Below are 14,801 nucleotides of genomic sequence, written 5' to 3'. Positions count from 1 at the left end.
GGGTCGGTAAAGTGTTACCAAATTCCATGGCAATCCATCTAATCGAGATATTTTACTCAAAACCACAAATTTGAATCTCATGTTTGCAATACAAAGAAAAAGTCAGGAGAACTTCATGGTAGTTGATTCAATAGCTAATGAGATATTTCAGACTGGACCAAAGAAGTTGACGAACTGACAGTCTAAAAAATTCAGCCTTGAGAGAGAGAGAGAGAGAGAGAGAGAGAGAGAGAGAGAGAGAAAGAGAGAGATAGTCCTAATTTGTAATACTTGGCCCACCTCCTGGTTAGGAATGGTGCACGCATGAACGCATGAACGCATGAGCACAGGAATTCCTGCCAGCGGTAACATTAACACAAGCCTTAATGTCATTGTGCATTTAAGGCTTTAATGCACAACTTATCCTCTACCAGCTTCACATCTTTGATCATTTGTTTTGTTACTCCTACTGACCCCATCTCACCTGTTTCTGCTTTGGTATATTAAAAGCTGCTGTTTCCCTCATTGACTTCTTTGGTTGTGGGTTTTGAGAAAACACTCTTCAACAGTTGTTTATATTTTTCTGGCACTCTAAAGTTTCCAGAACTGTTTGCAAACATCCAGCGTTTTTAGATTTATACCATGCTAAAACATTACTAAGAAGTGCCAATCACTGGGACAAGGAAAGTAAAACTAATAAAAAAAACTATATTTAAAATGAACAGTTTCATAGCACAAGATATGCTTTACAGTTGTATAGCCTATTGTGACCTGTTGCCTTGTGGGAAAGTGTTTGCTCAGTGTTTGTACAGAACACTGAGCAAACAATTTTAACTTCAGAAAAGTAAAAGAGTTTCCCAATGTTGCCAGTGGGCCAAATGTTACTTCAGCCCCCAGCAAGATGACGTTGCACAACTGATGGGAGTCACCAGATTTTCCCAGGAAACTCCCATCAGTAGTGCAGTAGTTTCTCCAGATATATGACAAATTTTCCTTTTCCTTATCTCAACCTGATTCTGGCACGTAAATGTGTATTAGCCCTACTGTTTCAGAAAAGGTGTCGTGGCACAGCACAAGCCATCTGGAATTATGTTTCAGAGCACAGAGGTGCTGCTTTAGTAAAAAGTATTATGAGGATGAAATACTGAATGAATGAATGAAAACTGAATATTGTTTTCTTTGCCAGAGATACTCACAAGTTTACACCAGATGGTAGAGTTGTTTTCTATTCTTTCCCAAGAATTAAAACCTACACCTTCCTTTAGTTTCAGACAACTTCATTTCCTGCTCGTATGAGTTTCCTGCCTGTTTGATCAGGTTCGTTTGAGATGAATTGTTTCTCTCCTGGAACGTGGACGAGAAGAGGCGGCAGCAGCAGGGGGCAATGAAAAAAACTGCGGTCAAGTCGGACAGTTTTCAGCCGCCTTCAATGAAAACACAGGAAGTCATTGAAATGTTTACATCCTGTTTGTTACATTTGTAGGCTACCTGTAGTTTGCAGACTATGTTTGGATATCTATGGCATGTCCATCAGTGACAATTGTGCTCTCCTTTTAAAAGGTTTTCTGATGCTTCACAAACGTTAATCTATGGACTTCACATATTCCGTCCGCCTGGCTCTCGTGAGGTTATCGTTGCCCACGTGTTCATGACGTCAGAGCAAGTCGGGATCAAGTCGGACACAAATCTAATGCATTGTGCGGCGATCGGCGGTGATCAGTTCTGCGCAGGACTGGCTCATCTCAAACGAACCTTTTGTCTGCTCCACCCTGATGAGTATCACCTGTTCTCCATCAGCCCTGCTTTAGCTGTCCCTCCTTATCTCCCTCCATCCTGGTGTATTTAGAGGTGTGGTAAATAGAGCTTGTTCTTTGTGTTTTTCATCTCTGCCCTGGTCAGGCGTCTTTTTTTGTTACCTTTGCTTTCATCAAGACACTGTTATTGGATGTTAGTCCTGTCTGAGTCTTGCTACTGTGATAAAAATGAATGAGAGAAGTCTTGTGTTTTTCAGCTGAACCAAACCCTGATCCCTAAACCGGGTTATGGACTGAACAGTGACGTCTGTGTCCCATTACAGCCCTACTCAACACTATCCCTTCTGCAGAGAGTCTGGACTGGGCAGGTAAGACTTATGCTTTGTCCCTTTATTTCTTTTTTTTATGGATTCTGAGAACACTGCTGTTGTTGGGCAGGACTCTCCAGGGACTTCCAGCTGGTCATGTTGCTGCTTCTCTTTGCCTAGGGACTCTTGCCCAGTCCCTGAGAGAACTGGACTCTCATTCCTAAATAAGTACGTATAAAACGTGGCCTGAAAGAGGCATACACCACATCCCAACCAAAGTCTGTGATCCATGAAAACTAACTTGACTGGAGAATGTGCGCACCTGTCCGGAAACGCTGACACATGCGTATGAACATTATGGAGACACGGGTAAATCGAGAGAAATCATTATAGGCATTAATGCCTCTAACACATTTACAGTAATTTCACTTCACATCACACCTTATTTTGCACTTATAGATGTACTTTATTAACAACATTCAATCCAGTAGTGTTATTTGCGCTTGTACTACTGATCCATAACTAATCCATAAGCACCTTACAATTGTAAAAGACATAAACCAACTCAAGTCACAATTTCATTAGTGCCATTCGCTCTCTTAAGCAGAGAGGAGAGGGCTACCCACACACAGCGGAGGAGCAGCTAACAAAACCATCATCTACAATATCATGTAAATAGCGTTAAAGAACTGCAGGACAAAGCTTCAATAGTTTCCAACAATCTTCTAATGCTGTGCATATATCACCAAGTACAGTTTTAGTTTTTGTGAGAAAATTGAAGCAGTGAACTAGAATTCATTGATACATTTAAGATCCAACATACTGTACAAAGACAAACAGAAAACAGTATCAGCGCTCCATTAAGTCCACGTGGTGACTGTCACAAAGTCTGCCTTCTCCGTCACCTGGCAAGTATTCACCAGCTGCACATAAGGATTGTATAAATTAGCAAAGTCTGGAAATAAAGCCAGTGAGAGCTAATGCGCAATCACTCCATATCCTCAATATGAGTCTTAATCATAATCTAGAACAAGTTCACCATAAGAAAACTTAAATAACTAAATTGTGTTCACTTATCAAACTTCCATTTTTAAATGATATCCGGGGTGGTGGAGACCACTGACTGTCTCAATCATTTTGGAAGCAATTAGTCTTATTGCTGTAAACATATACATACTGCTGCTGACACCTGTGATGAGTAATGGTGCATGATGGATACTCTGGAACTGCGAGGACTACGTGAATGGAAGAATTAGGAGGGAGGGAGTTCAGAGATCACCTCATCCACAAGCACCTCCATTTCTGTGTCAACAATTCCTTCTCTTTGTCTCTCTCTCTCTGTCCATTGCAGTGATTCACCGTACAGACCCATAGATCAGCAGCTCATTTCTATGCATCAGCATTCATGAGGTGCTTTGCATTGACCATTTAAAGTTGAATGTGGGCGCGTAGAGGGCAGGATGTGAGGCTGATCCATGTGTACACATTTATAGGCTGATTTGGGAATAATAAAAGGATGTAAAGGCGGTACGCAAGGTTTTTATAAATCATAATATTGTTTGGCGTAAGTACAATTCCTCACTCCTCATTATGCAAATATCTAGCCTGAATCCTATGCACTGTTTTAGAAATGAGGCTCTTGAGCCATTAGTCATCGGACTACAACGGTTGGTGGTGTTGGTGACTCTCCATGTAGTCATGGATTTTGATGCATGAGCTCGTCCACTTTGACCCTTTAGGAGCTTCTAATCATGGAGGTAGCCTTCTTTTTCATGTAAATAATGCTATAAGCAGAGTTTTCCATATAAAGTTGCATCATATTTTCCTGTTGATGTTACACCTTGTTTGAAAGCTTGGAGTGAGAATGTTAACCGGTTGGTAAATGTTAAATGTGCACTGTGTAGTTTTCTTGGGAACAGAGTTTCTGTTCACATTCAGTGAACCTCACCAAAACGGTTCGTATGGGACAAAGTGAAGCTTTAATCTGATGGTGAAAGCAGATCACCGAAGTCGTTAGCATTCATCATGTAGTAACCAGATTGCGACATGTTACTGGAAATGTGAAAACTTAAACCTGCTGGTGGCGCTAGAGGAAAAATAATTAATGGATTACAATTCATCCTGAGGGGAAAATAATTGTGTTTAAGTCTTTAAGATTGATCCATCCAACATGTCAGCCTGTTAGAGGCACCAGAGGGAAATTTTGGAGATCACCAAAGACAAAGTCAGTAAGGTTCATCCTCTGGAGATCACAAATGTCTTGGCTAGTTGTTACTACAATCCAAAAGTTGGTTGTACACATTACTGTCTGCAAGCAATGCTATGTTTATATGCGTTAAAATAAACATATAAACATATGTACATACAAACAAAAGAAGAAAACCTCCCCCCCCCACCATGTCTTGCACAGCCTTGCAGGACAAGCCACATTTAGATTTTCCCAGAACTGAAGTGACAAAGACATGCTTTGCTGATGGTCTTCATCCAGTGATTCAGCTGTTACACAAGGTTGAGTCATTATTTGTGTTTCTAGAAGATGACATTGGTTTGGTGCAGGTAATGTAAGTGCTCCCTGATCTGCTTTTCACCCCAACAGCTGATCAGTAACAGGCGGCTCCACGCTGCATTAACCTCTGTGTAGTAGTAGTATTTTGTTGTTGCGCTATATGTATTGAATAACAGTCAATTCCCGCAGCTACTAAAGTAGACACTGTTATTTTGAAGGGGGGGTCGGCGAGTACTGGCGGAAGTGGAGTGGGAGTTTTATTTTGGCAATGACATTACCCGCGCTTCCATGGGTGGGGCTTCCTCTTTGCCTTGAACTCCCTTGGGAAGGTACGCACTTTTATCGCTCTTCTGACTTTTATTAGTTTTAAGTTGTAAATAACATCAGAAGTTAGTGTACATGTTATATAATGTTGTTTTAATGATTTCATGTTAGTTTGTTGTGTTGCCAAATATTGTATTTGTGTAAACCTGCATGTGATGAAGAGGTGTGTCTGCTGTAGCGTGTTGCTCGTATAGGTACTGTTAGCATGCTTAGCGAACATTGTGTTTGTTAGCTGAAAGCTAAGTAACGCTATGTATATTGTACAGGCGATGAGCAAGCAGCCACTTCATCCAGACATTGTTTTGTTTCCACAATTGCAGGTATGTGAGTTTATGTATGTCTTGTTGTATTATTTTCTTAATGTCCAACACGTACGTTAGATTGTTTAATCTATGTAAAGTGTATTGTATTTACTTTATTTAATCTTATTTATGTTAATTACTTTATTTAGTTTTAGTGATAATTAATGTATATATGTTCATTGGGTGGGGCTTCCTCTTTGCCTTGAACTCCCTTGGGAAGGCGATGAACAAGCAGCCACTTCATCCAGACATTGTTTTGTTTCCACAATTGCAGGTATATGCTGGAGGTCAGTGTGGAAGACAAACTCTGAAAAGCCTGTTATCGGTTTAGCTGTTGCTGGACAGACAATAAAAACAATTGTAAAGATGTATTCGAAGTGTGTCTTGAAAATACATTCACAACGCAGAAGTAAAGACACTACATCTGCATGTGCAGACAGGTGTTTTACATTCTGATCACACCGATCATTTCGGGTTTTTAAAATGCTACACTTGTGCATGCTGCATATAAAGAGCCGCATTATGCTCTTAGGCACCTTTATCCATATTTACACATGAAAAAAAACCTCTGGCAGTACAGTGTGTGTGCTGCTCTCAAATTCCCCCGTTTAGCTCCCTGTAAACACCACACATTTAATGAGTGTAACCACTTCTGAGTTCTGCATGTATTCTCCCCCTTCAACATGTAACCCTAATTATTAGTCATATCAGTCCGACCGGAACACTGGGGTTACTCCCACGGTTGACTAAGGCTGATGAACACATTGGTGTATCTTGTAGTCAAACTATAGAAAAAGTTTGTCTTCGTCATTCTTTACATTGTAAAACGCTGATATGTATTTGTTGTGATAAATTAAAGGATTACATTGTTGAGTTGGATAAAATATTTCTACATTATCTTTCATTCCTTTATCACATTGAGTGGGTTTTAAACAAACAGTTTAGAGACCTTTAGACAGCGGGGGTGTGACCAATAAACAACTCGCCTGCGAATATTTCACATTCAAACTGTTCATACCAGCAGCGATGCCCGGCAGTCTGTCTGAGCTAAACTGATCTACAGCCTAAGCTACTGTTTGCTACTTTAATGACTTCATTTTTGGTGAAATGCTCTGAGTGAATTTCAGTTCCCTCTTGTAAACACTGATATCTTGGGTTTATATGTGAAAGGTAAGAACAGAAGGAGTAGATCTGGTCTGCACTGCTTTTGTCATGGTTAGGAAGAGTAATAAAGTTTAAAGTCTTGGTTTAGAAAAAGGAGGCTTCCTGTTGTTGTACATTATGGTTTTGAACCTATGTGCTCCACACTTCATTGGCTGATGTCTTTATTCATGGTGCAAAATCTCAGAAAGCGACCCTTTTTCACAGCGTAATATTTGTGTTCTGTGTGAAAGTACTCATGACAAAAACAACAGTTCCAAAAAGTATGTTGATGCTAGAATTGTTGGCACGAATTCTTCCCCCGTGTGTAAAGGCCTTACCTTCTTAAAAAGAGGTAACACAACTAGTTGGCCATGAAGTTAAGCTAGAGCTCAAGAAGACCTTCCAGTCTCTTAAAATCTCTCAGCTTATACATTTTTACAGCGCCAAATAGTGGAAGTGTTGATGAACACTCTTATGCTGCTGAAGTTAGCTACCAGTGTTTTTTAATCATGGTTCCAACGGGTCCTTAAAAGTTTGGATTTGGGTGAAGTCCTTGAACGTTTTTGAAACGGCTTGTGTAAAAATTCATTTCATCTAAATTTGTCCACAAGAAAAACTCAAACAACAATACAAACATTCAAATACTTGAAAGTGCTTGAATTTCTATTTTTTGTGCCAAAATAAAACTTGAACTTATATTAGTTTTTTCACTTGTTTTGCAGTGCAAATTCATGCCTCTCTTTTTATCTGTTGTTTGTCTTCTCATCGTCGAGATTCTAACTGTTGGAAAAGCAATTAACCTCGACCAGTGCATCAATGTCTTGTTGCTCCTTTAATTTGAGGGAATTTGGCCTGGAAAGTTTGTAATGTAATGACAGTATACGTGTTGATCCTTGACCCATATGAAGCAAGACATTTGATTCACATAGTTTGACTCAAGTTCAGGTTTTTTTAAGTTTGTTGATGTCTTTATTAAAAGCCCATAGTCATTTACACTCCAAACATCACACATTTCATTGACGGGTTGTTATTAGTTTCAGTTTCGAAATGAGCTGTCATTTTCATCTTCAGAATTGTTTTAAATACGTTTTGTAGCTGGGAATATCTTTTAAGTAAACCTAATTCTGCATGTTTGTCATCCATCAAAAATCATGAATACAATAGTTCACATCAACTGTTTTTAGACAGACCAGGGTACGGTCTAAAAGCAGACACATAACAATATGTGTCTGCTTTGTATGTCCCATCCATCCCAAGTACTGTTGTATGAAAAATCTGCAGTACCCTTACAGGAATAATTTTATATTTTTGAATAATTGCTGCTGTCATTTATGGCAAAGCAGTGATCTGTTAATTAGAGAATGAACTAGGGAACCCTGGTTCCAGAAGTACCTTTAGTGGACATGGTAGGCTGGTTCCCACCGGCACAAAAAAGGCTCTATTATATCCTTTACCCTGCAGCTACAAGTGACTCCAACACACTCTTTCAGCTCACTCAATGACAGACTGAACTTTGTGATTGGCAGCTGATAACAGCCATAGCCAGTAGTGCTGTGGGGCCTTGGGATTTGGCAGTTGTAAGGCTCTGTTCTGCTGTCTCTGTTGATGAGCTACAGTCTCAGACTGTACAGAGCTCCTCTGCTAGGCTTCTGACAGAGACTAAAGCCCTATTCACACAGGACTTGTATTACCAGGGGACCTCATGTTATTTAGAATTACCCCCCCAAATCCGTGTTCCATGCGGTGCATTCACGCGGGATAAGCAAAGTCTCTATTTTACTTGAATTTGCTGACATTACCCCCGGATGTGATGTCAAGGCTCTGTGCAACATCAGGTGCCAACCTCCAGCTCTAAAAAGTGAAGCCAGTGCTGAAGTGCCTTAAACCTGCATTCTCTCTGCTGTCCATCAGGGGGTGACTCCTCTGGTTGTATAGAAGTCTATGAGAAAATTACTCTACTTCTCTCTTGATTTATTCCCTCAGTAAACATTGTAAACATGAGTTTATGGTCTATATCTCTAGTTTCAAGTCTTCACTACAGCATGATGTTCTTTCACTGTTAGCTGCTAGCCCCTGGCTCGGCCTTCACCATATTGGCAGCCGTGTGGAGGAATCAGATATGCTCTAAAATTCATAATGAGCACCTTTAACATTGACTGAGTTGATCAAATGTATTTATTAAGAAGTCCGTAAAACATACATTTTATTCCAACTCTAATTCAATTAAATTCAATTAAATTTATTTTGTATAGCCCAAAATCACAAATTACAAGTTTGCCTCAGAGGGCTTTACAACCTGTACACATGCGACATCCTCTGTCCCGGAACCCTCACATCAAGTTTGCCTCAGAGGGCTTTACAACCTGTACATTGCGACATCCTCTGTCCCGGAACCCCCACATCAGCACAGGAAAAACTCCCCTAAAAAAACCCCTTTAACGGGGAGAAAAAAGGAAGAAACCTATGGGAGAGCGACAGAGGAGGGATCCTTCTCCCAGGATGGACAGAATGCAATAGATGTCATGTGTACAGAATGAACAACATAACAGAGTTACAACACATTCAATGTATATGACATAAATGATTCATATAATCACAATAGTAAGCAGAGTAACAAAGGAAAAAATAAGAATACTAATAATAACAGCAGCAATGAGTATAGTAGAATTACAATATTGATATAGGGAATAGTAATAGTAATGTGACTAATAATAGTAGCAGTGGGTGTCAGCTGGGTCACAGCAGGAGGCACAAACACAGTCCAGGTACCACAACTCTAAGCGCTTACCAAAAAAGATTGAAGACCAAAATTTAAATACATGCACTACGGTGATATTGTGTGATAAGGGTGAAGAATTTCTCTCTTTTCAGAAAGATGATGTTGATGTCTGCTCTCCTTCTGGGGTTTTTACATGTTCAATCCCAATGTATGTCACTGTGGATAGATGGTGTTTGTATGAATTAAAATGCACAGCCACAGGGTTCTTTGGGAATATTGGTGCTTATGCTACTTCTAAGCCGTGATATCTGTGTTTTAAAACAGTTATTGTGTCCTATGTGTTGCAAGTAATGATACCCTTAATGTTGAGTAGTTTTTGTCAGAATGCGGGTGAGTAGATGAGTAACCTTTGTGGGTAAAGTTCCACTGATTTGGGCCGAGTTCAATTTTTGCATTTCCTGACATTCTATAATCTATCCACCAGATTTTGAATACCACCTATCCTGAAACATTTGCCTTGTAATTATCTGTCTGTCGGTTTCTATCAAGATCTGTAACCTATTTTTTCTTATTTTTCTTTGATCAAAAAATGTAACGCTTAAATTCTTCCGTTATGTGGTGCATAAATGATACGTTTTATCAACAGAACTCAATCATTTTAAATGAAGAAAAAGAAAAAAGTGACATGAAGTTTTAGAAAATGATCAACATATGTTGATATTTTTTCTGACAGCCAATAAAGCTATGAAAGGTCTACTTGCTGTGATTGCCTGCTTCGTTTCACACTGGACGCGTCACACAGTAATTAGATCAAGGTATGGTGGCTGCGATGGGCTGATCTCAAATGTGAACACTGCCGCTTCTGATGCAGGCATGTTGACATATAGGCCAGTGGGGTTCCAGATGTGTGTCAACCCACGATGACATGCCAAGACGCCACCTATGTTGGCTTACATACACAAAGAAGGAGAAGGTAGAGGGGACGGCTGGGCCTCAACAGGTCTGTACCAGCCCTGCTCCATTTAGACAGACTGCATTTAATCCAGTAGAGTAAGGTCTTGATGAGCCCCGGTGCATGCTGTTATGAAGAGCCCAAGGTACTTACCAACCTTTTTTTTTGTCTGAAAGGTGTGACTGCTAGCTCCACTTGAAGATATGCTCAGCTTGTCTGATATGATGGATTTTGTGCCTGAACCAGCCACCATATATCATATCGTCAACATTACCCAGCAATCATCATTATATATCTGAATACAAAAATACCAAAGTAAATAAGGATTTGTAATGAAAACCATGATGGAGATGTGTTACATTTCATACATTTAATAAGAGTTCTATTTTGAAAGCAGACATATTTCCAAAACATAAATCTGACTCACTGGAAGGGAACCATTCTCAGCCCAACACAATGTATGTGTGTTGGGCACACATACATTGCACAGTCTGTATTTACACCCCTGGTTTTTATCATCTTTTAGTTTGACCTCTGCTCGCCGTCATAGTGATAGAAATGCATATTCACAGCTTTCTTAAGGACACGTTTAGTGGACTCTACTTTACTTTGCATCGCATTAATTGATGCCTTTGGTAAAGTCAATAGATCATTACTAAACACAGTCCTTCCAGCCTGGGCTCCTTCGAGGACCAACTTTTCTGGTGAAACTGGGGTGCGCTGTCTAATGTGGATCTATTTTGGAGTCATTAATATGAACAAAAAGCTCAAGGGTCCGCTGGGAGCTCATATCTATTATTACCTATTATTATGGGACATGTGCTCGCTATTAAACTCAGCGACTGTACGTTCAGGCGCCGGCGCTAGGATCCAGAGGAATGACCTCTCTCTCTCTCTCCATCCTTTCTCTCTCTCCATCCTCTCTCTCTCTCTCTCTCTACCCCTCAAGACTGTTTTAAAGTCTCTGCCAGACTTGGGCTCACACGCTATTTCCTGGACGGACGGAGGAATGGAAAGCTTCCAGCGCCTCTCTACCACCAACACCAACACCAACACCGACACCGACTCTCCTCACTCTGTGTTCCCGACGAGCGCTGCCTCCACCGCCGCAGCAGCAGGAGCGACGACGCGCCGTGTGGACCGTCGCCGCTAGTCTCCCCCAGCCACACTCTCCTCCACAAACACCGGCATCCAAGTGTTATGCACACATCCGGGGATATCGGTTTTTTCTCGGGACGGAAAGACTCCTTACTGGACCTCTGAACATCTCTCCGCCCTCCACCGTCCACCGTGCCCGGGCTCCGTCTGCGCTGCGTCTCCGGTGCTGCTTTTTTACGCAGCGAAGGCGTCGCTGAATCCCCCCCGCAAAAAAAAAGGGGAGAAACTCAACAGTTGTTGCGGCTTATTGTTTGCATGTCGACGAGCACATCACTGCCATGTGGAGGCTACTGCGATCGTGTTGTTGCTGCTGGTGGATTTTCTCACTCATCCTGCCTGCCTTCGTGCTCCTCCGGGCCGAGTGTCATCCCGGTAAGTTTCACACCCCCTACAAGTCAAACACTGGGGCTTGTTTGTTTGCTCGACTCCGTGGAGGAATGTGGTGATCACTATGTTGTTGTTGTCGGGGCCAAACACCATCTCTTAACAGGTTGATAGAATAAAGTCCTCTCGTTGAATAATATCCTGTAACGGGTCACTGGCTGGGGATAGTTCGTGCCTCCTGGCCCGACGCGCTTTCCCCGGTACCCGCACGTCGGACACGCAAAAAGGCAGTAAGTGAGAGGATTAGTATGCAGCTGAGTAACCTGTTAGAACCTCCTCATATCAAACTCCATCATAGGAGCGCGTTTCCGCTGCTTTCCCCCTCTCTCTGGTGGAACTCCGTCCTCCCTCCTGGACTCGCTATTCCTCCTTTTCCCTCCCTAACCCGTTAAATATAAATCAAACTAGGAATATATATATACAATGGGTTGAGACAGCGTTATAGGAGGATGGTAGTTGGGTCAGAGCTAGATGCAACTGGGAAGATGTGATGCCTTGGCAGCCGGCGGCGCGCACGCCAAAGCCGTTATCTCATCGCCTGAAGCAAGGCAGCAGGGCTGTGAAGCCGCTTCACACACAACCCCCCCCAAAAAAACCTGCAGTTGAGGTTTAAATCTGTGCTAAAGGAAGAAGCGGACCTCGTGCCTGTGTTTGGGGTTGTCACGTAGACCCCCTCAGAGGAGTTCCACCGACGATCACATGTGGCTCTAGATACCCATATGCCGAGGAACACAGAAAATGCTTCTTTCTCTAATTGGGCTATTCTCCAGATATTACATACAAAAATTGTTTCCCACATTTGTTTTGCAAAAGAGAGCCCCCTGCTTCATTTACAGCTAAATCAAAGACCCCTGGGCCCCCGGACCCCCATATGGTATGTCCAAAGCCTCAGGAGCCAATACCTGAAGAGGAACAACACCTCTTCTGGTGCTTTTTACTCAGACAGTATGTAGGAGAAATCTGTGGTATCAAATTTGAAAATAAATCCAACAAATAAAAGTTTGACCTTGACCAGAGTGTCCATGTGCACTACATGTGGAAGAGCCAAGACATGTCTTCCACACTTCCACAGGCTGTCCAACACTTAAAGGGCTTTATGCGTTACAGTGATGTTCTCGTGTTAACCACCAGCCTTAAATTTGATTCATATTATGTGCATATGTGATAATATTCTACAAAGGACTTCCCTCTGTGAGCATCTTGTCCGATATGAATTATTATTGTTGAACAGTATTTAAAAAAGGTTGCACTATATGGACAAAAAAAATATCCCAATATTTCTAACCAAATCAGTCTTAATTTCTATCATGGTTTTTGGCATGACTAATGGTGCTGTCAGAGGGTTGAATTACCAGTCATAATAAGCAAAAGAGAAAGATGGATGTGTAATGTGGATGTAGAGTGATAGTTTGTTTCACTCAGTCAGAGCACACAGAGAAGCTCAGAGATGTAATGCAGCTTGTAAAAACACTAAACGGCAAATTTAAAATGGAACCCAGCCTTCACATTATGATAAGAGAAAATCCCCCTCACTGTCCGGGTGTGTTGTATATATATTGGTATATAAAACCCAGCTCTGCTCTCACATTGGTGTGTTAAAGCGGCGTGAACAAACCGGGCTCGACTTATTCCGTTGAAACCCCTATCGCATTGTGGACTCCTACTGGCCCCCCAAACCCTCAGTCTGAGGAGCCACTGGAATGTTTTACATTTACTAAGCGTGTGTTGAAGCTGTCAGCTGGAGCTGTCTATAGATGTGACCCGCACATAGTCGGACTGTATCAGACTGCTTCTCAGCTCGACTAGATTAGCTCTTTTGTTTTACGAGTCTTAAGAGATTCATTAAACACACAGAATTAGAGTCGGCCAGCAAAAGATAATGCTGCCCTGTTGACCAATGAACACAGTCGGTGCTTTAACAAATCCATCCCAGTATGCTGTTAGGATTGATACACTGACTGAATTTTATGAAATGGCGCTTGTTAGACATTCGGGGGGTTTGTGCCTTGCGTCTCTATCCCTTCTGTTTTTTCATCTGGCATTCCATCTGATCACAAATCTGGAGAGAAATAACGTTGACTGAGTGGAGGAGTGAGAGAGAGAGCTGCTGTGAGAGATTGATGGTGCTGATGGATGGATGGAGGCATACGTAGACGGATGGAGAGCAGTTTGTCCCAAAGGTCGAGAATTCATTTATTTGCGGTGGTTCGTGAGCACATGAGGATTGTTTAGCTGGTTGGTTTTCATAGAGCAAATAATCAGGGTGAATAAAACCAAATGGATTAATATTGTTTTTAGTAAAGATGTAGTGGATAATAATAAACTAGCTCATTAGCAGATAAAACAGTCTGGTTTCAGTGTGTTTATTGAAAGGAAAAGCAACACATCTAACAGATACATGTGATGCTCTAATCAACTTTGAAAATAGGTAAGATAAAAAAAAATCAGCCGGCTATAAGAGGAAAATGTCGAAATCAGTTGCAAATCACTTTGTCTTTTGAACGATAACAAATCAAAACAATAATCTAAAAATACCATTTTGGGTCGGAGGAGAATCTATTTTAACGAAATATAAGCTAAGGATATATATGAAATAAGAATAAAGGAAAAGGACAGATATTCAGCTGCCTGCTTTTGATGCTTGCGCGACATGAAGAATATCTGTGAAAGTGGACATTGTCACCAAAGGATAAATCCGCGGTGGGACATTGATAACCTCTCCCTCTTTTTGTCTCTACTTGACCTCCTCTTCCTCTCCTCTCACTCCCCTCGGCTCCACCGTGTGTTGTCATGATAGCGGCTTGGAGCGAGCCCGAGGTGGCCGGTTCATGTTAACGGCTGGCAGATGATGTAGAAACAGAGATGAGTGTGCTCCTCTCCTGCTGGGTGTCATCATACTTCAGGCTCTCGGCGCTGCTCTCCACACCTCCGGCCCGCTCCTCTTTTCTATAAATAAGACTCTTATCCAGGAGATTGGTTTGGAAAAGCGCAGCAAAAGGGAAGATCAGCTTTCCGTAATAAAAACCACGTCACCTGTGGGCCAGATGCAAATGGCTGATGTTGTAGAATCAGCTATAAAAAAAGAGGTACATATTTAGCATTTCTGGTTTACTGGACCTGCTTTGTTGTCGAGTGAAGATAATAGTGGGGGAGGTTCTGAAAAGATTCTCACTTTGTGTAAAGATTATCCTAGTGTTGTGTTGAAAGATGGTCTTTCTGTGAAAATACAGCCATACATCCAAATACATTTACCACATTGATTAATTTCGTAG

General features: G+C 41.5%; 1 protein-coding gene across 1 annotated transcript in view; it reads left to right on the top strand.

Annotated features, from left to right (window-relative positions):
* Positions 1-11,423: 11,423 nt before the first annotated feature.
* The window catches only part of ptprga (protein tyrosine phosphatase receptor type Ga), a 428,569-nt gene continuing 425,191 nt past the window's right edge, over positions 11,424-14,801 (top strand). The window contains exon 1 of the mRNA XM_054616971.1: positions 11,424-11,517. Coding sequence (XP_054472946.1) covers positions 11,424-11,517 — 94 coding nt within the window. The remainder of the gene's footprint in view (positions 11,518-14,801) is intronic.

Source organism: Anoplopoma fimbria, chromosome 17 (genome assembly GCF_027596085.1).
Source record: "Anoplopoma fimbria isolate UVic2021 breed Golden Eagle Sablefish chromosome 17, Afim_UVic_2022, whole genome shotgun sequence".
NCBI lineage: Eukaryota > Metazoa > Chordata > Actinopteri > Perciformes > Anoplopomatidae > Anoplopoma > Anoplopoma fimbria.
The sequence above is the reverse complement of the archived record's forward strand: the minus strand, read 5'-3'. Positions and strand labels throughout refer to the sequence as shown.